At 39.1% G+C, this 24,598-nt stretch overlaps 2 protein-coding genes across 6 annotated transcripts in view; one reads left to right on the plus strand and one right to left on the minus strand.

Moving 5' to 3' along the window:
- LOC131439116 (chondroitin sulfate N-acetylgalactosaminyltransferase 1) overlaps positions 1–24,598 on the plus strand; it is a 134,209-nt gene that overhangs the window by 49,731 nt on the left and 59,880 nt on the right. For 3 of the 4 annotated variants that reach the window (XM_058609737.1, XM_058609740.1, XM_058609739.1), the window contains one exon: positions 24,173–24,477. The exons of the other annotated variant lie outside the window; for it this stretch is intronic. The gene's annotated coding sequence lies outside the window, so the exon portion shown is untranslated. The remainder of the gene's footprint in view (positions 1–24,172; positions 24,478–24,598) is intronic. 4 annotated transcript variants of the gene reach the window in all.
- Positions 5,490–24,598, minus strand: part of LOC131439117 (synaptobrevin) — a 57,312-nt gene continuing 38,203 nt past the window's right edge. For both annotated transcript variants that reach the window (XM_058609741.1, XM_058609743.1), the window contains exon 4: positions 5,490–5,746. In XM_058609741.1, the coding sequence (XP_058465724.1) occupies positions 5,718–5,746 (29 nt within the window). In that variant the 3' untranslated portion in view covers positions 5,490–5,717. The remainder of the gene's footprint in view (positions 5,747–24,598) is intronic.

Here is a 24,598-nt window from a genome sequence, read left to right on the forward strand (position 1 = left end):
TACTATTGAAATACTGAAACGATGTCATCATACATGTTTAAGTTAAAAGTTTCCGAATCGATTGGTTGTTAAATTATAACAATCCATCAACAAATGACCGAGTTATTAACGTGCAAAATTATGACACAAAAAGGTTACGCGACTATTTTTGAAACTTTTAATTGACACATGGCCCCATATAGTGAAGAGTAAGGCATTTTTAATGCCAAAACCGCGCAAAAACACCTCAGTGTACATGTGATGTGTTGATTAGAAATAATTTATTATGTTGTGCAATTTGATGATATTCCTGCAAACACAAGGGAACGGGTAAAACAGAATAGTGCTCTATAAAATATTAACGGGAAAACGATGTCGTTTCGGTAACTGCTTGAATGCATATTTAAAAACTACATGGCAACAAGTTCTTTAACAATACGGAAATCCTTGTGCCAGCTATAGCAGTTAAACACTTGAATGATTAAGAATTCATAGAATATCGTTTAGACAATTACGGGAAAGCTTTCTAATAGTCTCAACGATTGAAAAGTAGGTCAAATGAATGTGGCCCACAAAACAAAGCCTCAGGCAATAAATAGCGCTAGTATCAGGAAGAAATTTGCTCAAGTCGACACCTTTGGCCTCAACTCAGCAACGGAAATTTCTCGGCACATTTTCGGTACGTCATACCAGGCACTGTTTAGTGGTGTACTTTGGGAACAAACTTGATTAGGAGCAGTAGGCTGAAAAGTGCCGGGAATCATCGTAGCATGCCCAGGATTCATTGCCGCTTGCTGTCTAACGTTAGAAGCGAAACAGCAGTGACCAGTGATATTTATCATGTCAAGCGATTCGTAGCAAGAGCGAAGCAATATTACAGGCCTACTACTAAGCCGCTATCAATCATCTAAATCGGCTTTCGACGGCCAAAAAATATGGCTCGCATATTTTCGGACATTGTTTACGAACCGTCTCGTCACGGTTTAATTTTGGTGTGAGCAGGTGACTGGACGAATCAGGACTCGTTCGGACCTGTAAATCATTTTTTCCCACACAGGTTTCACGGCACTTGTTTTCAACTTCCACTCGTCTACTTGTGGCCGACTGACTGCCTCCAGGAAATCGAAATTTCCCATATTCAAGTGCGTGTCTATAAGTCGAATTTGAAGCTTCGTTTAAAGGACGAGATACGGCTTTATGACCGAAGTATCAGTGGAACTCGTAAATTATGTTCAGTTCTGACAGTTCAATTGCAACAATAAAACGATGGTAGTGACGTGATGAGAACCCTGCCTGCCTCCTGGGCTTGCAAAAGAATCCAGTTACAGCGACGGTTACAATGTTATTTTAAAGCATCCTGCAAACGGTTCGCATTAATTTAATTTCCTTCCTTCCTACCAACTGGTCATCAAAGCACAAGCACTCGGACGAAAATAGCAACAAAAGTTTGTCTACATCAACAACATCCGGGAAGGAAGAGCTCCTTTTCATTTGATTACAAAGCTAGCCCCCGTCAGGCCACTGAGCTCGTCAGCTGAAAGTAAGAAGGCGGAAAACGAGAACAAAACTTTATTTTCGCATGGACCGTATGGACCGTGTCCGTCCCCGCCGTATTTAGTCTGCTATTGGTCTCGGAATTCCCGGGAGTTGATCACATTTCGTAGCACATAAGCTGAAAATATTTGTCACATTCCGACCCCGGGTAGTTTTTGCAAATGAGTCCTCTCCAAAATATGCTACCTGAAATGTTTTAGCCTCACAATCTCAATGCAAGTTTTGTCAAGACTTTTACGAGCAGGTTGACTAGTAGTTATTAGTAAAGTTTAACTGGTTCCCAACTGACTGGCTCATATGGGAAATGATATAATGGTAGTTACAGGGTTAGCAGAAAATTATTGCAATATTTTAGAATGTTCAGATTCTTTAGAAATGTATAGTTTACATTAATTCTGTTTTTCAGTTGCCTGTAAGATTCCAATCGAAATGGAAGAAAATTATAAAATCGTTCAACTTAAGTTTTTCCTCACTCACATGCTAGAACATTTTTACATACACTTTTGTTCTTTAGTTTTAGAGGTGGTTAAAGCTGTTCAAAAAAAATCAAAAATCCCCTTCCCGCCGGTCTGAAAGCGGTGACATTTTTTCTCCGCAGCACCACTTTCGACAAGATTTACCCATTGTGAAACGCTGACACATTTGTTACACGTGCCGACGACACACTACTCTGTTGCTTATCCGACACAGCAGGCCGGTTCTGCGGGGTAGATGGGAAGCACTTAGTAGCAGCCTGGGTGTCGTTTCTACCAAATCTGGTTGCTATGATAGGTTGTCGTATCGGTTTGTGGCACGAAACTGTAAACATGACAAAGCTTTTCTCATTCTTTTGTTGTGGCATACCAGCGAAGGACGCCGGGTAGAAAGTATCCCGATTGGCACAGAAGATGAATGGCTAACCGCTGAGTTTTGTGAACAATTCAATAAAGAACAAAACGAAAAAGAAAAACGGAAATCGATTGAAGGAGCTCTTCGTCATTCACTAACTCTGCCGGAGAAACGTATTTCCCGTAATGCTACGGGATCAATTTGCATGAATGACAGCTTTAAGGATCGTTTTTTTTTTCACTGCGCAGTTCATTGATACAAACTATACTGAACGTGTGGAATGTTCGTTGAGCTATGAGAATGCAGCAACGTTGAAAACTGAATACTCAGAGGGATTCCGGATCGTAATGCAAAGATATGTCAACAATGGAATTATTTTTCATAGTATTTTATTCATGAAATTATATTGCAAGACTGCAACCAATGATGTTAATCACACCGATTTGAGAAATAGTGAACAACTGGAGTACAACTTGATTAACATTCCATTCATTTTATTAAATGACGAAAATATATACACTAGTTCTGGGATACAGATCCTTCTTTTGATTATCCCTCAAGTTTCACACGAATGGCGTAGAGTGAAAACAGATGTCAGGTGTCATGTCCGTAGTCTAAAATAATCCATTTCGAGTACATAACAAGAAGAATAAGCATGAATGTCGCTCGTCCTTTTTTGCTGACCCTAGCAAAGTACATTTTCCATTATTCTCGGTATGTTTGGCAGTGAATTTTAATGAAGTAATAATGATTACGGAGTACTACCGCCCGCCCGTACAGCAGCTATAAAGGGATCCGTAAAATGAGAACAATTTGCCGAGTTTTCCCCTCCCCCGGTCGAAGCGGTATCGATTTGTCCGGCTGTAGCATGACGAAAGAAATGTTGCATCGACACTGCAACAAATGGATGTAGCACATCGTTGCACGTGTTGTGCGACATCATCTCCGTTGGTATACAAAAAATTAATAAAACAAAATTCAAAATAAGGCCGATACAAATATTTTTTTTTAGCTTTGTCCATCTGATTTCATGGTGTAGAGGATGAGGGTAATTTCATGGTGTAGAGGGGGGTCAAAATGGTATGACAAGTGTATTTCAAATTGAACATTCATGGTAACAGCATTTAATTGCTTCTTAGGTCTGCCTTTTTGAAGACGATCTACAGTTTTCCGTGCGATATTTTTCAATTTGCTTTTTTTTTATTTACGGTAGCAACAGTTGATTTGTTCAAACACTCGGAACACAATTCATGGAAATCAGGAAGCGACTTGATAATAAGGCAGCGAAACAAAGTCAAAACAATTCAGTTTATAATTTTGAAAAACATCTGGAAATTCTTCCAGCTGTGCTCCACAAATGAAGAGCTTTTCCTTCAGATATTCTGGTGATGGCATCCACAGTATTTTATCGAAATCGGTGATCAGTACACTTTTTGATTTGTAGAGCGTACGTTGTCGAGCTTAAATGTTATTCGAAAAATTTCAAAAAGGAAGAGTTACTAAGAACCTCTTGACTAGAGAATTTTTTTTATCCATTCTAATTTCATTCCATATATTAGATAATCTACGTTTCAGCGCACCGATCTCATTTTCGGAAGCAGCATCCCAAACTATTACTTCATTTCCTTTATACTTTAAGGACTTAAATCGTTTTTTTAACAAGCTTCGAGCATCTTTAGTTCCATCCAAAGCCATTTTTCTCTATTCGACATTTTCTCTCCAACATTAATAGGGTAGCGGTACCCCCATGTCAGCTCCAATAATCATACACAAAAATCATTAGTTAGAGTGCGATTTACTGTCTCTGTTCGAAAGATTGACTTTAAGGGTAAGATAAAAAAAGATACTTTCGCTTCGAGTTTTCGCGTCGATATAAAAACACAATTTTCAAACTAGCATCTTAGATCGTTCGAAAGCGAAGATATTGTATCCGATTTTATCACAATTCGTTGATTAAAAGTCTACTAATCGACAAAATAACATGTCGACTCTAGGCTGTATAAATTATAATACACTGAGGTCTTTTTTATGCGGTCTTTTTTATGCGGTTTTTACGCGACTTTTTTAATGCGAAGTTTCAGAGTTATGCGGTTTTTTTATGCGAATTTTCAGAGTTATGCGGTTTTTTTATGCGAAGTTTCAGAGTTATGCGGGTTTTTTTTATGCGAATTTTCAGAGTTATGCGGTTTTTTTATGCGGTTATTTTTTATGCGGTACGTAAATTCGCCTAAAAAAAGACTTCAGTGTACTCAGATATAGAAAGCTTTTTTCCAACCTGAAACTGGACCAGAAAGTGGTATCTCTAATCATGAAGAACAAATCAATGCCAAAACGTAATTAGGCCAAAAAAGCAGGAACGAGTTTCGGAATGATCCAACGTATCAAGTGGCGAAATCACCTGAAGACCTACAAGAAGTAGAAAATCTCGAAACAAAGTGTAGAACAGAAGAAGCGAGCAGGAACAAGGGCCCGGAAATTACAGTGTCAAGATGCATGCGATGAGACTTATGTAAAGGATCAATATGATCCGGTGGTTTGAAGTCGACCATTTTTTACACTACCGGAACTATAAATACAGAAATCTATCGATCTGAGTGTTTCCAGAAGAAATTACTGCCTTTATATAATATCACATCCACTGTTTTGGTGGGATTTAGCGTCAGCTCACTATGCCAAAACCACTCTCTATTGACTTGCGGAAAAGGGTATAAATTTCGTTGAGAATAATATTAATCCACCAAACTGCCCTCAGCTCCGACCCATCGAACGTTACTGGGTAATCGTGAGGAGGGTCTTCAAGAAGACTGGTAAGGCAGCTGGAGTTCAAAAAAATTTGGGCTCAATCGTCCAAAAAATGCGATGCAACACTTGTCCAGAACTTGATGAAGAGCGTTCGATCAAAAGTTCGTTATGCTCAAGTTTACCCTCGTACAATAAAGGATCAATTTTTAGTTTGAATAAAATATCGTTTTTTATCATAATTTGAAAGAAAAATTTGTGGATAGCTTATTTTTGATACACTCCTAATAGTCGAATGTCTCGGAACATTCTATGATATATGTGTTATCAAAGTTACCAAGAGAGTCCAGGAATCTTTCATTTCTATTATCAACCAAACTCTGTCAAACTTTTCTTACTTTCTAACAGTTTAATAGTGAAACAATATGAAGCATATTAGGTTATTTTTACAAACTGAATATTTGTGTATATATGATCGCCATCACGCCATCAAATTTATACTCATCACCGATGTTTACTAGAGGTTATTGATTAAACTTACCCTGAACAGTAAAATAATAAATATTTCCGTATCATCCCAAACAACTATTTCCATGTGTTCCATTTTTCCATGTTCTTTATTGAGAATCGTTCGGTATGATCCACACTGTAAATAGAGAGAATAGTTGATTGTAACTAAAACTGTTACATATTTTTGAACTTTTGAATGATTCAGTAATCGTGCGACGCATTTTAATATTTATCACTTCTTTTAAAAAAATCAAACGATAAATTTTGAAAAAAATGTTGTCTTTCTCTATAGGAAAGATAGGGATAAAAAACCATTGCCGGTACCGTGATTAAAAATCACGAAATCATAAAACATGTCTTCTCATGAAATCTCATGAGAAAAATTATTGCTATCATGAAAATTTTCATGGGAAATGAGTTATTGATGATAATATCAATCGTTATGCTCATGAAATCATACCTGATTATTTATGATAAGCATGTTTCATGATTTCATGATTTTTAATCATGGTACCGGTAATGGATTTTTTTTTCGTGTGGAGCTTCGGAGACTCCTAGTGATATATCTCATTCGACTAATTTGATTAAAACAACGCTTAGGCTAGTTTGAAAGATAATATTGAATTATATAGCAAGTTCGATCATCATATGACAGTCACTTCCGGTTCCGGAGACATAATGGTATAAGTGACATACCCGAACAAACACACTTTCTTCGATCTTCGCCTTCAAACATTTCCGATCTTCTGGAGCATTCCTTGTCTCATGTGCGACCAACATGAAATTTCCGAATTCGAAAAAAATTTTGTTGATACCAAAAGTTTTATAATTGCCTTAAACGTCAAGATTTAGTGTCAAATTGAAAAAAAAATTTTTTCGAAAAATTGACTTTCTGGGACTCCCAAAAAGTCGATTTTTTCAAAAAAAAAAGTTTTTTTTGGATGACACTAAATCTCGACGTTTCATGCAGTTCTAAGACGTTTGACATCAATTTTTTTTCAATTTTGGAAATCTCATGTTCTACCCCCCTATGGTAATTTTTGAAGATCGAAAATTTTCAAACCTTAACCGCTGGGTAGCACCCCTTACCCATATCCGATGTAGCTCAAATTTTGCATGGGGAGTTTTTTCGAGGTACTTAAACTTTTAAGCAATAACGCTTTACGAAATTAGAGGTGATCCCAAAATATTGACACCCTTATATACATTAGAGCGGTAAAAAACAACGTGTTTTGTCGGTTACGTCACTTATACCATTATATTTCCGGAACCAAAAGTCACAGCCATTCGATATTTGAACTTGATCAATGGCCTAACAATAGCTTTCAAATGGACCTAAGCTTGTTAAAATCGGTTTAGCCATCTCCAAGAAAATTGAGCGGTGAAAATATCTTCGAAAAGTGCACACACACACGTTTTCCGATATCGTCGAAATGAGTCGAATGGTATATAACACTATGGGTTTCCAGCAATTCTAACACCTTTCTATAGAGAACGGCAAAAAAGCGAAAGCATTCGTTAGATTATTCGATTTGGTATACAGAACTGTTCGGTCGGTAGATGTTTGACAGTTCAATAAAATTTGTATCGTCGAACGATCAGTAATCAATTCAATTATCGATCGTTCAGCTGTAGAAAATCCGGTAAAAAATCACACAAGTGTGTATAACTTGAAAAAATTTTCAGAATTCGATATTGTTTTTACTGAGTTTTTAACAGCTAAACGTTTGGTAGTTCGTTCGGTAATTGAATTGATTACATAGCGCTCGGTAAACAAAAGTTTGATTATTTGTCATACAAAACCGGTTTTCTCGGTAAGCTCGGTGATATAAATTAACGAATAGAAAGCTAAATATATTATTTTTAGATCAACAGTTCAATGAGTTTTCGGATTTACGGGAACAATTCTTTTTACCATGGTTGCTATTTTGCTAAACTAAACAATATTTTTTGCACTTGGTTAAAACAAACTTGAACACTGAGATTTACGTGTGTCAAAGTTTCTGTTAAATACATCATTTTATAGAAAGAAATTAGAAAATTTTAATCATGAATACAACTAACTAATAATTTGATTGTTGATTTGACTTTGGTATTCTTTTATCGTACTGGGATTACCGTAGGATTTACCGTATGAATTTTTGTTTCATTTACAGAATTCTGTAGAACAGAATGATCGAACATTTAAATTGAATGTTAATGGGTAAAATAATGAAAGAATGATGTTAAGTATAAATAGACCACACCCATTTGGATAAATAGGGTAACGGCTTCCTGTTACATCTCATTAGACGTAATCTCAAAAATCGATTCACACTTCTTAGAAATTGCCTAATTATGTTCAAAAATGCCTAATTATGTTAAAAAAACAGTAAAAAATACTTCTGGAATGTTCACCATTCTGTTCCTAATTTCACCTCAATGGATTTTTATTAATCTTAACGTTGGTCCTATATTCGTACTGTTAATCCAGCTGTTTTTCGAAGAAGGGCGTCTTTTACAAAATAAATGCTTCAAAAACCTACAATTTTGCCTAAAAATTGCAATCTTAGTAATACAAAAAAAAATAAAGGGCGAAACTGTCATTCCATTTGTTTACGTGGGTTTCGCCCTCCGTGTTTCATGCCAACAAACAGGATGATACTTCAATTGCTAGCAAGGAAGGGCGAAACTATTTATTTTCTTAATTTCAGATGGTTTCCGAATCTTTCACTACTGGTAATAGTAAATGAGACGATAAAATTACCCGCAGTCACGGAAACCAGCCAATTTCACGAAAAATGCGCAATGGCGTAACTTTATAATTCACACAGGAAGCATAAAAGTAAACAAATCGAAAAAGAGTGAAACTCTTTTTATGTTGATTTATTCAGTGGATATAGAAGAAAAGTGGGAAAATTTGCATGCCTTTTAAAGATAAACCAACAGTTCATCAACTAATCAAAAATTGATCTGAGCATATACTCTTATTTCAAAATAGGATTTGAAACCAAAGTCGAAACATTCAACGTTGTTTTTCTCCATTTGCTGTCAATGTTAGATTCGCCGTTCTTTGAAAAACAGCTGAATTAGCAACTGCGATAGCAATCAAAACAAAATAATGCACTATTACACTCTCAGGTTCAAAATCAGAATTCTTCTAAAAAGGGCCTATTGCCAACTGTGAGGCAACACACACTTTTTTTAGAAGAAGTTTTCGAATCAATACGACCTTTTTTTGTTTCCTTTCGTTTTACATTTAAAATTCTACTGTAAGGGGAATTTGGATGGGCCTTTTAAAAAACATGGAAATATCAGATGCTCAGCCGATGAAACACACACACACTTAACAACGTTATCAGGGCTTGCAAATTGAAGCAACGAATATGAACAAAAGGGTTTCACCATCTGTGCTATTCATACACATTTTTATGTCAGGTAGAATTCACAGCGCAACCCAAGCAAGGAGTTGCTTCGTTCGTTCATTAGTTCATGAATATGCCCGCTTGCTGAGACCTATGCTTCATGAGGTTAGCATTTGATGAATGATTCTCATATTGTAGATGCCTATGAGGAAACTAGATTCATAACTTTTAGTTCCGATGAATATTAATTTAAAGAACATTGCTTTTAGTGTTTCTAGGATATATACACAGTGTAAACTGCCAAGAAACAAACTGATCGTCTTGGAATGCGAACATTATGTTAAAAATGATTTCTATAAACCTACACTTTAAAAATAAACCGTAAACATTGCCTATATGACTTTGCTTCGCGTCTTGTAGTAGGCCGTGAAGCAAGGTCTTCTTTCTCGTACAATACTATCGCTCTCGTTCATCCCCTTCATTTCATTATATGTCATGGATTGCTTAGTTCATGTGTTAACTGAGACTGAGAGCACAGACAATTTACTTGGCAAGGGGAATTGGTCTGCTCCGTAGCATATACTCTCACGCATCCAGTTTCTCTCTAATATAGCTCTCTCATTCAGCTATGTCAAGCAAAGTGTTCACAGTAGATGTTTTTTGTTGTTTCGTTCGTTTGAGGATTCACAATACAAGCCCTGAGCGTTATGCTGACGTATATCGGAATGAAACCAGTGCAACTAGATTTGCCATAATGATTATTCCAATGGTATTCAACACGTACTTTCTAGTTATATTCGAAGCCGAAACAATTTTATTGAAATATAAATATCAATAATATAATGAAACGAATGTCACAGATATAAAAAAAATACTTTTTTTCATAACATTATGAGAAAAGTTAACAACCCTGCTATACACAATGAGATGAAAACAATCAAGTGCAATCAAGTGAATTAAGGGCTGAGGCCAGTAGCTTGCGTAAAACCACGTGGCTCGCTATGCGTATTACATTTCTCTCCATGCTCTCTCGCAAATGTGCAAAATGACTCTCGATGTAGCCGGGTGGCCAAGAAAGTTTTGATATTTTCGGTAACAAGTTTAACTACTTTGGAGCCGATTTTATTTCTCTCTCATGTTTCATGTTACGTTACCAGGGAACTAAAATGACGCCGACATAGAAATCGACTTACCTCCACAAAAATAATTTTCACTTAATTGTCATCGCGACAACATATATGTATGTTCTAATTCACTAATCGCATCTAAATTAAATTATCTAGACATTTTCTGGATGGATTTTTGATCCATGCTTTTGAAGGCGAAATATTCAAAGAACAAGTTGAAAATTTCACCGCTAAAGTCAATGAATCATTCTGAAATTTACATAGAACAATCTAAACTAATTTTCTAAGAGATTGTCAGTTGGGTTTTTTGATATTCGTCCCCGTTTCTGAGAAAATCAGATTTGAAGCGTGAAAATAGCCCTCTAAAACGCCCTTAAACACACTGGCCTCAGCCAGTCTTCAAAAATATGAGATAGAAATGTGTACTTAAACACATTTCTATCTCATATTTTTGAAGATTTTTATTGCTTAGCGGGTAGTTTTAGAAGTTTTCAATCATTTTTAAACAAGCGAACAGTAAACATTACTAATTATAAAGTCATCCAACATCTAATAGTGGTGTAATCATGTGAAACAGTGATAATGTGTTGAGACCAATCAATTAGTATATGGGGAATTTCACGCACAATCAGCCACCCAAATTTTTTTTTCATCTTACTATTTTGTTCGGTAAAGAACTCGAAAATATTCGACACGCGATCTTAACTGGAACGTTGCTAACAATAAACTGTCAAAGTTAGTAATCGATCAGTAGCGCGACATGTGTCGACAAGTTAAGCCCGTATCCGAGCGAGTTGCGCTGCGGTACGCTCCGCGCGTACGGGTCGTGGATGAAAAATTCACTGCTCCGAAAGTATTAATCTTTCCACTCTGCCTAATCTTTCTAATCTTTCCACTCTGCCAAGATTGAGTTAAACCCCTAAGGCTTCTTTTTTCAACTAAAAAAAGGAAAATAATAGGCCCAAGTTTGAAATGTTTTTATTTGTTTATAAATTTTTAATTTTGTTCATTAAATTTACTTTGAAGGTTGTTTTATGGAATAGCTTATTTGAAAGCTAAGGAAAAGACGCATATTTTATGTCTTGGACGAATTTTTGTATCTTTATTAGATTTTACACTATTGGCTGTTGAAAGAAGGCATTTTTTTTTTGTAAACGCGAAACTTTAAAAAATCATATCTCGGAAATTCCACGTACCATATTGAAATAAAAAAATACGTGTCGAATATTTTCGAGTTCTTTACCAAAAAAAAAAATAGTTAGATGAAAAAAAAAATGTTTGGTGGCTGATTTTGCGTGGAATGCGCCATATATTTCGAAACGTAAAAGACTGGGTATATCAAACACAAGTTGAAATTTTGTAAAATTCAGTTTTTTGATAAACTATGTTATTTTGAATTTGTCATTTGTAGATTTGCGTAGAGTTTAATAATTTCTTGCTGTGTTTGTTACTTGTTGATGCAAAAGTGAAGGTTTTATGCCTATTGGAGAAAGAGAATTATAGAATGGCAGATACAGAGGGAGTTTCTCCTATTCCTGAATAAGTTTGACATATTCACGTCGATACATTGGACAGCAGTTGGGGTCGAAACTGAGTTGAGTTGAACTTTAAGCGAAAACGTCAATGGATTCATATAGAGTACGTACGGCATAATCAAAAGTAACAATGAATACAGCAAAAGGGACAGAGTTAAAATCGAACTGCGTTTAATCAAATCACGGGCCCTGTTGGATCATCATCAAAGCAGCCGACGAGAGAAAACGGCCTACTGATCTTTTTTTTCGATTGGTTCGATTGCCATAAACTTGAACTAACAGGTTCAAATTGTTGAATGAGAAAAAAAAACAAATGAAAACCGGATAGAAGTCATTTTTCATTTTCTTGTTTGTTTGGCTCCAGCTGTGGCGACCATTCGTTGCGAGGGGGATGCTGTTTTTCTCTTTTGTATAGCGATCTGATCGGCGGACCAACCAAAGCAGCGGCAGAAGAACGTATTAGGTTTTATTTCTTGATGAAAGCTCATACAGGACCCAAGGTTTCTGTTGTTTGCCCACAACCCGTTTCATTTTTGGGCCAAGAGAAAGCTGTCAGTTGGGCTTGAAAGCCAACAAAAAAGCGACATTTATGAGACAGTGAGCGATGGTTCGTGTTTTCGAAAAGATGAGGTTCTAAAAATTCATCCGTCTGGTACGAGTAAGAAACCGGATGCTATGAAACGTAGTACGTGTATCACCAGATAATGGCGACGAAGTGTAAAACTCATTTCGGCCTCTTTTTTATGAAACTAGATGCAGTTCAATTTCTCGCTTTACTTCCCAAAGTTCAACAACTGCAACCATTCCATCCCAGGGGAACTTTGCTCGTCATTAAGATTTTTCCATGAATATGAAATTACTTCACAACACACCGGAGTAGAGTAGCGTGTTCCGCTCCTATTTCCCTTCCAAAGTCATTCGTTTGGCTCTTTCCAGTTGAACACGACCATCATCGGGCTTCTGTGGAACTCACTGAACGCGGAAGAGGCCTCATGAAAAGCCTGTATGAAAAACGGCTAGCTGTTAGGATTTTCCCAATAATTTTCCACTTCCGACTACGTCTATTTGCTCTCGATGAACGGTTGCCGGGAAACGACCGACAGAGAACAAACGCAATGCAACAGTCTGTCCGCTGGTCATCATCAATCTGCCAGCAAATGAATGGGATGAGTTAGAGTCTCTGATGAAGACTGCTGTTGGCATCGGAAAAGCTTCAGAAACTGGATACTAGGCGAGAGAGACCTGGTCTGTTGTACAGTTCGTTGTTGATTATTTAGACTAGTGGAAGATCCCATCCCGTTGATGGTGAGTGCACAATAGAGCAGAGTTAAAATTTCGCTTCGTTATTGCTTCTGGAGGAAACTCGTTCTTGTTGGCCGTTTAACTTCTTTGATCACTTTGCAGAGAGCTGCTAATACCCGGAAATAATGAAGATATTCAGTTTCTTGCCCATCGACGGTTTTTAGCACGAGAACAAAAGTGATGCAACACCGGTTTTCTTCCTTATCATCAAGCGGATGCTTTATTCAATAGATTTAGTACTGTCCTTTATATAATTTTTATACTTAACGCGGCTAGTTCTCGTAAATCGAACGAATTGATTACTGCTTTTATAGGCTGTTCCAGAACGTAAGGTAACACCTTTAGTTCGATATAAAGTGGCACCAGTTTTTTTATTAAAGGGTTTTATCGCAAGAACGTATTGCTTGCCAGATCATAAATTTTTGCAATATTCATTAGTTAAAGCAGAGTTCATATACGATTCGTCGTCTGTTGCAGTACTTGTTCAACTATGTCGTAATTATTATTATTGTATTGATTTTATTTACCCCTGCTTTAACCATTGCGGACGATCATCGGGGAGAAGGTCGTAGTTCTTTTTGGCTGCTTCTGTTTCCTGTACGTCTTCCTTCGATTCAAATCTCTCGTCGGCTCATCGATCATTGAGCTTCGGGGTGTTCAGCACGGAGACACAGACTAATGAAAAACGCGTGTACTTTTTTCCAATAGCTACTGTGGTTGTGCGAAATGCGCAGGTAACTTTTTAGATACATTTTAGAAGTAGTTACGCACCCATTTCTCACCAGACGACGCTTTTGGTGTCACGGACTGCTCGATTACATCACTATTATACTGGGGAATCAGACGTATTTTATCTATGATTTTACTCAAATTGCGAACTTAGGGAAAGTTCATTGATTTTTTTAGTCAAATTTGAGATCGCGTCTGTATGAAAATAATCCTCCAGAAAATTTTGGATCGCAATCTGCATCACTTCACACGTTATTGTGATAATCCAAAAATACAACATCCAGAAGCGTCCTAACTGATGAGATCATTTATTTAAGACTGATTTGATCAGAATCGACACTGCCATCTCTGAGATATCTATCATTTAAAAAAGTATTTCTCAGTCGCAAATCACTAGGCAAACGATTTAATTCTTAATTTGCTCGACGTTTCGGAAAAGACTATTTACTCTGGAAAAGACTATTTACAATGCAACTCATACTACTGAAAATTTTATCATAAATTGCCGATCATATTTCCGATGATATGGAGAAGAAACTATTTTGCTGTGTTTTATACGACAGTTTCAGTTAAAGTTCTGCCCATTCTTGTACAAAGTGAGTTTTGAAAAAGCGCTCCATATTAAAGTAACACATATATATGTCAAAACATGTACTGTGAAAATTGAAATTAAAATAAAAAGAATCATTGAAAAAAGTTAGGATGGAAAAACTGGTCTTTGGAGGTCTCCAAGGCTACATATCTCGACACTAATGCATTTTACAGAGTTCATGTTTCGGCCGCACACGCACCCAGATGGGGGTTAGGGGCCAAGGGACTCTGGCCCCTCCCGAAATCAAGCACTTTCTTCGATTGGTTCGATGCATTCTATTTACACATTCAATGTTCATAACACATGGGCTGAAAAGTCCCGGGCCATCAAGAGTAACGCAATCATTCTAGCACCACTCTAATACTTCAATACAACTTTTGTAGAACGTTTTATCTTTTGCCTCAAAATAGGTCTCAGTTTCAGCGATAACCCCTCCATTCGCCAGTAGTCGCTGGGAGTCAAATCTGGCGAATACGGTGGATATGGATGCCGGTTTTTTACGTTTAAACATGGCCAAACACTGCTCAGAGTCATCAACAATTTCACTTTTCGATTATTCAAAACGATTTTGTGGATTTTTTTTATGTTTTCTGGTGTTAAAACCTCATTTGGACGTCCACTGCGTTCTGCATCATATGTGTCTCTACGACCACATTTGAAATCAGAAAATCAACGTTTTATTGTTGTGTCTGATAAAGTGGAGTCTACACTTTCCAAACCGTTGCTTCGCTTAAACGGTATGTTTCCCATCAAGAAGCAGTGTTAAATTGAAAAACGAAATTGTTTTTGATTCATTGTTCTGAAAATAACTAAAGTAGCATTACTCTAAGCACGATAGCTCAGAAACAAATGAATAGAAATTTTAACAGCTTTCTTTTAAAGGTTAGTATTAACTGAAAAAAGGTGACTGCAATAAAACTAGTGCCATCTATGTGCAAGACCCGAGACTTTTCAGCCCATGTTTGGTTTCGGTTGGTTACTGTCAATTAAATCTAGATCGATTATTATACGCCAGAGAACAGAATGATTACCAGACAATGGATTAAAGTCGGTACACGTGTTGAAGAGCAGCATGTTCCAATTTATGAACATTTCCTACAAAGCATCTTTTAATAAACTAAAAATAGTCATTCAGGGGTTTTGGTACCTCGTGGGTTTGTGCAAATTGCACATGACTTTTTACGTTTCTTAAAATAAAAAATTTGGTTGGTAAACGACTGGACAATGCGCAATTCAGGCCCCAATGTGGTTCTTAGCCTCTTGTCCAGTAACTCCTATCCCTACCTCGAGTAACCATAGGAAAGATCGGGTAACCAACCCCGGTGGGACCTTGATCGTATGCTGACAGGGAAGGGGGGGCTTGCCTTCTCTTTACAGAGAGCGAGCCTACCCGAGCGTCTGTTCCCCATGTTGGGGCGGCTCGAAACAGCGTCTGTTCTCCATGTTAGGAGCGACTGATTACCGTCCTTGTGTCAGTGTGGGACTCTAAATAGTGCTGACACGATGGCTCTCCGACGAGACAGGAGGTTGGTGCAGGCCTAACAAGCCGCCCGGAAAACACTTGTTACGAATAATCAGGATATAAATACGACTCGGAATAATCGGCAAAGACCCACGCGACGAAATAAGGACTACGATTGGAAGCTTGGCACATGGAACTGTAAATCGCTTGGCTTCCCAGGGTACGACCGAATGCTGCATGATGAGCTTCAAATCCGCGGCTTCGATGTCGTAGCACTGCAGGAACTTTGTTGAACGGGACAGAAGGTGTGGAAAAGTGGGCATCGAGCGGCTACCCTCTACCAGAGCTGTGGGACAACCAACGTTCTAGGAACTGAATTTGTAGTGTCGGGCAAGATGCGCCAGCGCGTGATTGGGTGGCAGCCAATCAGTGATAGAATGTGCGTATTGAAGACAAGGGTCGTTTCTTCAATTACAGCATCATCAACGTGCACTGCCCACATTAGACGAGACCCGATGACGAAAAGGAAGCATTCTACGCGCAGCTGGAACAAACCTACGACAGCTGCCCACGGCGGGATGTAAAACTCGTCATCGGCGACATGAATGCTCAGGTAGGCCGGGAGGCAATGTACAGGCCCATGATCGGGCTGGAGAGCCTGCACGAGGTAACAAACGACAACGGTCAACGATGCGTAAACTTTGCAGCCTCCCGAGGAATGGTAGTTCGAAGCAGCTTCTTCCCCCGTAAAGATATCCCCAAAGCCACTTGGAGATCACCGGATCAACACACGGAAAATCAAATCGACCACGTTCTCATCGACGGGCGATTCTTCTCCGACGTCATCAATGTCCGCACATACCGCAGTGCCAAAATTGATTCTGACCACTACCTGGTCGCGGTTTGTATGCGCTCAAAACTATCGACGGTGCACAATACTCGTCGCACAGGAAGGCCGGGATTCAATCTCGAGCAGCTACGTAGCGTTCGTACTGCAGAGGAATACGCGCAACAACTGGAGCTAGTGCTACCAACGGAAGAGCAGCTAGGCGCGGCGACTCTTGAAGACGGCTGGAGGAACATAAGGTCCGCCGTGAGTAGCACTGCTACAACCGTTCTAGGTACGAGGTTATCGAATCGAGGAAATGACTGGTTTGACGGCGAATGTCAGCAGTTGGTCGAAGAGAAGAATGCAGCAAGGGCGAGGATGCTGCAACACCGCACGAGGGCGAACGAGGAACGATACAGACAGGCACGGAACAGACAGAACACTGTTTTCCGGCGAAAAAAGCGCCACCAGGAAGACCAAGATCGCGAAGTGATGGAACAGCTGTACCGCGCAAATGACACACGGAAGTTCTATGAAAAGGTGAACCGCTCACGTAGAGGCTACACGCCACAAGCCGAAATGTGCAGAGATACCAGTGGTAACCGTGAGGTGATCGACAAGTGGAAGCAGTACTATGACGAGCATCTGAATGGCGAAGCACAAGATACAGAGAATGGTACAGGGATAAATCTGGGTGCAAACTCAGCCGACGACAGATTCCCAGCCCCAGATCTGTCGGAGATAAGTGAGGGAATCGGCAAGCTGAGGAACAACAAAGCCGCGGGCAGTGACCAGTTGCCAGGCGAGCTGCTCAAACATGGAGGAGAGGCACTGGCTAGAGCGCTACACTCGATGATCTCCAGGATTTGGGAGGAGATTCTACCGCAGGAATGGATGGATGGAGTGGTATGTCCCGTCTACAAAAAGGGCGATAAGCTCGACTGTTGCAATTACCGCGCAATCACATTGCTGAACGCCGCCTACAAGGTCCTACTCTCCGAAGTCCTTTGCCGCCGCCTATCACCAATAGCTAAGGAATTCGTAAGGCCGTACCAAGCGGGATTTACTGGAGCCCGCGCCACTACGGATCACATATTCGCGATAAGACAAGTACTCCAGAAGTGTCGTGAGTACAACGTACCCACGCATCACCTATTCATTGACTTCAAAGCGGCATACGACACAATCGATCGAGAACAGCTATGGCAGATAATGCACGAAAACGGTTTTCCGGATAAACTGACGCGATTGGTCAAAGCAACGGTGGATAGAGTGATGTGCTACGTCCGAGTATCTGGGACGCTCTCGAGTCCCTTCGAATCACGGAGAGGGCTACGTCAAGGTGATGGACTTTCTTGTGTCTTGTTCAATATTGCTCTGGAAGGTGTGATTCGAAGAGCGAGGATCGACACGAGTGGCACGATCTTCCGAAAATCCGTACAACTTTTTGGCTTTGCAGACGATATTGATATTGTGACACGTAATCTTGAGAAGATGACGGAAACCTACATCGGACTGAAAGCTGAAGCTAGGCGTATCGGACTGGCCATAAATGCGTCGAAAACAAAATACATGAGAGGAAGAGGCTCTAGAGAAGAAACACTACGCCTCCCACCACGAATATTGATAGACGGTGACTTTATCGAGGTGGTTGACGAGTTCGTGTATTTAGGCTCATAGGTGACCGCCGATAATGACACCAGCAAAGAAATTCATAGACGTATTTTGGCATCGTGCGTACTTTGGACTCAGAAAAACCCTCCGATCGAGAAAAGTACGTACGAAATTGACCATCTACAAAACGCTCATTAGACCGGTTGTTCTCTATGGCCACGAGACCTGGACTATGTTGGCAGAGGACCAACGCGCCCTCAGTGTTTTCGAAAGAAAGGTACTTAGGACCATCTATGCAGATGGAAGACGGAACGTGGAGACGGCGTATGAATCACGAATTGCAACAGCTGCTAGTATAACCACCCATCGTACGGACAGCTAAAATCGGACGTCTACGATGGGCTGGGCATGTCATAAGGATGTCGGACGACAGCCCAGTGAAAATGGTTCTTGAATCTAATCCGACTGGTACAAGAAGAAGAGGAGCGCAGCGAGCAAGGTGGATCGATCAAGTGAAGGGTGATCTCAGAAGCATCCGTGCCTTGACCGAGTTATGTGGAGACGTATGCTTGATACAGCAAAGGACACCCCAGGCCTATAGTTGTTAGGTATGGTAAGTAAGTATTCTGGGAAGCAATTGAAATATTCACGATTTCGATCCGTAGTATAGGTTTTGCCTTTCTCATATAGAAAAGTTATGCAATCACTGTGAAAACCGACTTTTTAACCGAGGCCCGGAGGTTCGAATGTTATATACCATCCGACTCAGCTCGACGAACTGAGCAAATGTCTGTGTGTTTATGTAACAAAACTGTGCACTCGATTTTCTCGGAGATGGCTGGACCGTCTCATAGGTTGCTATTGAATTTCATCTGAATCCGACCTCCGGTTCGCGACTTATGGGGTAAAATGTGCAAAATGAACTAAAAACGTGCAAATATCTTCCGGGTTGTCAGCAGCCCTACCCTTGTAGAACATTTTTGATGGAAAATTATTAGATTTTAATTTACTTTTTACGTAATTGAAGAAATTCTTCGGGAAAGATTTTATGTCACTTTTCGTTTTCATGAACAAATATAGACAACTCAATTGCAGTGTGGAATCTTTCATTTTTCCATATGGGGTTAAAGATTCGGTGAGACGGAAGTCTTCTTGTCGATAAAATATCTAAGTAACAGTTTTGCTGATTTTTAGCGTGATTAATTTGATTGAGTCCTAAGTTTGTTCCTAAGAAGGAAGGCTAGTTATAATTTCTTCAGTAATTTGGAAAAACTTTTACGGCTGTTGTTTGGGAGAAAATACACTGAGCAGCAAATATGTGTTTCTTCTGCCAGACGAGTTTGCACCTATCCCGGGTAGAAGTGATTTATAAAACAAATAACCATTTTGCTATTAAAATCAAGCATGGTGAACATTTTCATTATATGAAATAAGAGTTGAAATATCAAAAATCATAACAAAGTCTGATTGAGAAAATAGCAACAAAATATAACATTCTGAATTTTTCAGTTATTTGATATTCTGATAACTGAATGCAGTTTATTAAATCGTTTTTTCTTTGGATTTGGAAACAGAAAACAACCATTATATGCAAGAGTTGTCATCGTGTTCTAGTACTACTAGTATCATTTGATTCAGCGCATCCTAATTAGCTGAAAACACCTATCGAACATAATCACCCCGATTCTGCCATTCGACGGATTTGTGATACGAACGAATCTACACTTTCGTTCGAGTTCCAATTTTACATTATTTATTAATATTTTTAATAAACACAACATACTTGTGGAATACTTTTACTTCGGGTAGAATAACAACATATTTAACTTTTTTATGAAGGAATACACTATTTTTGTAGGAAAGAAAACAACAACAAACCGTTTCAACAACCTGAACGAGGATTTCGTTCCGTATGTTGTTCAACAAACGCTCACGGCCCAACAAGACATGACCGCTTTCTTAGTGGCTACCCATACTATCGCAATGACAAACAAACAGCAGATGAGTGGTGAGTGTACGTCAAATATAAGGTGGCCCATACAGCTTCAGTTTTCCGGACAGTTCAAATGAAACTTGGATAAAATGAAACACTGAATGATTATCTGCACTGAGCTTGTGTGGCGTCAGATCAGTTTTGCGTTTTGTCTTCATGTCAGCTTCATCAGATTTTTCATATAGGCACATTATTCTGATTAAAAGAAAACTGACAGACTGAAGGATTAACTGAAGAACTAATCAGTTAATCGGATAAAACTGAGCTCGACAGCTTCAGTCAAAAAACCGGACGTTTGGCCGGATGAACCCCCGTGAATGGGCCACTTTAGAATCCACTGACAGACGATTTGTGAGTTGTAAATCTGCAGATTTCGTATATAGTGCTGCAGACATTGTTTGTTGCAGACTTTTACAAATCGAATTTTTTGCATCAAAACTTACAGGCTTTTGAAATTATCGCGACGTTTTATTTATTTTTTTTTTTTGTTCGTCAGTTCAGTTTTTTTTTTACGTTCTAGAAATAGAGGCCTGCAGACATTTTTTCGGATTTACTGACTTTTACAACCCTGTCTGAAGATATTTGAGATTTTTACCTGACATCTATACATACATCAGATTGCATCAGCGCTGCCAACTATATCGATTTATCGGTATTTATACCGATATTTGGACTCGATACAGGAATACAGATATGCTCTCCCAAAATACCGATATTTCAATATTCATACCGATAAATACCGATTTTCAGTTTTTGTGTTTGGTTCCATAAAGGTAGACCAGATTGAGCGATCTTTTTTTTTGCTCGCAAAATCAGTTTCCTCACTAAATCGATGTTTGATATTGTACAGATAGTATTTCCACCAAATACAGCTATTTGGAAAAAAAGCAGGTGGCAGCTCTGCATTGCATCAGATTCTCATAGTGATGGGCAATCCGATCCTGAGCTGTTACAGTGAATCGAATCATGAAAGTGAGCTGATGCATCACAGCCAGTACGGTAAAATTTCATTTTCGAATGAAATTATTTCGATGAAGATGAATTTTTTGGTCATTCAATTGACTTTTCTGATCATAATAAAAAAAAATCCACTGGATTCATCATCAATTAGGTTTTACACGAACATGACATAACCTCACAAAATGAACAGAATGAACTCATTTTGACAGTCGCCAGATAAACAAGATAGTATTGCATTATTTTCTGTGCAAGATTTCAGAGATGGCGAGACTAGTCGCAAATGAAAGGTTCTCTCTTCAGCTAGTACGAAACCGATTGGTTTTGCGATTTGATGTTCACTTTTTATGTTATACATAGTTAGATGTCAAAATTTTCAGTTTTTTGTAATTGCAATAACTGGATTGCCTAGTTTCAAGCCATAGATTGTAAACATCCATTCATTTTTAACAGAATGCTCTGTGGTTCCAACCACATCAAAATACGTTTTCTGTTCGAGTTTCAGAGGTTGATTTTGGGGCTTCATAGCGTTCAGAAAAACTTTTGTTTGGAACTGTCTTCTTCTTTGAATAAAATCAAAGTTGTCATTAACCCACTTAGAAGTGAGTTATAAGTTTTAATATGCATACATTGCGTGGTAGTGAATTCAAGCCTTTTGAAGAATTATATAACATGTTACTACAAGAAAATATGCCGAACACATGGGCCCTTTAAAATGCATCGGTGTCGATATAAGGAGCATAATTGATATGAGACTTCCAAAATGTAGTTTTTCCTTCATAACTTTCTTAAACACACAGACGAAAAAGGGAATTGAAGGAACCACGTGGTTGATTCACAATTTATACGCGACCCACTGTGCTCAGGTCTTAAATAAATATGAAAATACACGTTTAGAAATGAGTGTCTTAAAATTCGTTACTAATACTAATAAAATTACTCTAATATGCGTTAGTTGTCCCTTAGTTGTTCCCAAAACCTGTTGGCAGGTGTAAAAATGTTCCTTCATTATTTCTATCTGAAACAAATGATAACCAACTAGTCTAAAATAAAACAATCACTGGTAGATCAAAACTGACTCGTCGTTTACGTCACTTATATCATCATATCTCTGGAACTGGTAAGGATAGCCACTTGATCTTCAAACTTCACCAATAACTCAATAGTAGCTTTCAAACGAATCTAATGGCGTTTTCGTTTTTAATTTGCACTACACCGGTGCAGTGCTACACTGAGGCATGAATAAACGAACAAAAATGACGAAAACATAAACAGTAACCATTGACTACAATTAACGATTCCATTGCACAGAGCTACACCAAACTTTTGATGAGTGCTACACCAGTGGTATCGGTGCAGAAAAAGTGTAGCACTGGTGTAGTGCAATTGGTAAAAACGAACGGTTTAGGTGCAGTTTTCGCTACACCGGTGTAGTGCAATTTAAAAACGAAAACGACATAAGTTTGTTTCAATTGGTTCAGCCAAACACACATACACACACAGAGAAACATTTTCCGATCTCGTCGAGCTGGATCAAAAGTCGTTTTTTCAGTAATTCTATTACCCTTTATAGAAGAAGGCAGAAACATTGATGCACGAGTATTCAAATGTATGTAGTGAGATTAAATGTGGTTAATCGTTTTTGTGCGCGAGTTTCCTTGATCGACAAGAAGTAAAGATACCTAAAAAACGGCATAATACAAATTTTCGCGTTTTAACGAGCTATTGGTGCGCAAAACAGTGAATGTGTTCCACTCACCGACTACTGAGGCTCAAATGAGTAGACGGCATTTCAAATGTACATAACCTAATCGTAGCGAATGTTGGAACCCACGTATAGAGGGCATAGCCGATGGTATGTGATATTTAGTGTTCGAATTATTGCGGGATGGCCATTTCCGTCCCGTGGTCATTTCCACCCCGGTCTCCCCTATTATAGCTTGATGGGTAAGTCGATGCCTTTCACGCAGACTGTCTGGGTTCGATTCCCAACCCCGAACATATTCAGAAAGTTTTGCTGGCCCGAGAGACAATAGACCAGTGAGATATTCTTTTAGTATCCCATGAGTGAAACTTTAGAATAATCAATGAAAAAATTAAAATACTCGGTTTGACCCATATAACTAAAAGAATTCAATTTATTTGCCTTACCGGTATACAAAGGCAAAACTGTCACATGCGACAAAAAACTAATTGAAACTTTAGTCTGACATTTTCCAAAGGGATTCGAACAGACCTACCCAAAACATGAATGAGCAATCATCCTAACCCAGAAGATTCTAATGTCCCTCAATGTCAAACGTGTAGCTCTGTTACAACGTCCCCGTACTATAAGCGGATTTCGTCGCAAATGCTACCGAACAAATAGTGCGTTCCGTGTTGCCAGGCATTGATTGCTCGTTGGCTCGTATCTCGTGGGGGGAGGAAACTACAGCTCCCGATTGGTGACAATTTCACTGATGAACGCAAACAGTGACGGAAACGACTTTCCAGCGAGCAAACGAAACACGAAGCATCCTGAAGCAGAACGTTGCGAACTCATTTGCTGGATTTTGCACCCCGGTGACATACCCACCTGACACCTCCGATGGCGCGCGTTTGGCCAACCGAAACAGGAAACGATCTCAATTACTCAGCCAGCAGTGCAAAGATTTGTTGTGACTATTCATGGGTGAATGCGAAAGCGAGCAATCTGTGGAATTGAATTTCACGCCTGGATATACTGCTCCGCAAATCCCGTCCGCCGTACTCGTCGTCCAGGTTTGAGGTTGAACACTCGGACGGATGGTCTTCATTAATCCAATACTTGCTCGTTAGATCACCGCCGGGTGTCGGGTGCCGGCCATGGTTATTTTAGTGTTGATTGCTAGAATTTTAATTGGAAAGCACTTGGAATTGAAGAAACAGTGTTTACCAAGTTGAACTACTACGGAGCACTGACAGTTCAATTAGAACTGCTTTGCACTGTCGAGTGAAAGGCGAATCGAAAACAAAAAATGACAAATACAGTTTCACCATTATTTCTCGAGAACAAATCAACTAATGAGCACATTTTGTCTTCGTCTTTTCTTCCCTCAGGACGGATCGGTACGCCGTACTTTCCGTGGAACGATAGATTCTAGTCGGCTTGAGCACTTGTGAGCACCCGCGGGAGGGGAGAAACAAAAGAGCTGATTGATTGTCGCAAAATACCTCTCCTCTGGTATCGTCCATTCGCCCGTAATTTGCACCAGACAAATACCGTCCGATCGAAACACGGATAACAGCAAATTCCGCTCAGTGTTCGAGTGTAATGCATCCGTTCTGGTGCAATCGCCGTCATCATCTATTCAAGAAGGAGTGGAACTGAGAGGCAGACAGTTTACTTACTCGTGTTAGATGAGGTACGTTTCAGGTCAGACATATTGGAGTTATGAAATGTATGTGAAAGGGCTTTCGGGTATGTTTTGGCATTATATACAAAGCAACTGATGGAGGAGGGAAAGGGGACGTTCACAAATGACT

Source organism: Malaya genurostris, chromosome 3 (genome assembly GCF_030247185.1).
Source record: "Malaya genurostris strain Urasoe2022 chromosome 3, Malgen_1.1, whole genome shotgun sequence".
NCBI classification, from domain to species: Eukaryota; Metazoa; Arthropoda; class Insecta; order Diptera; family Culicidae; genus Malaya; species Malaya genurostris.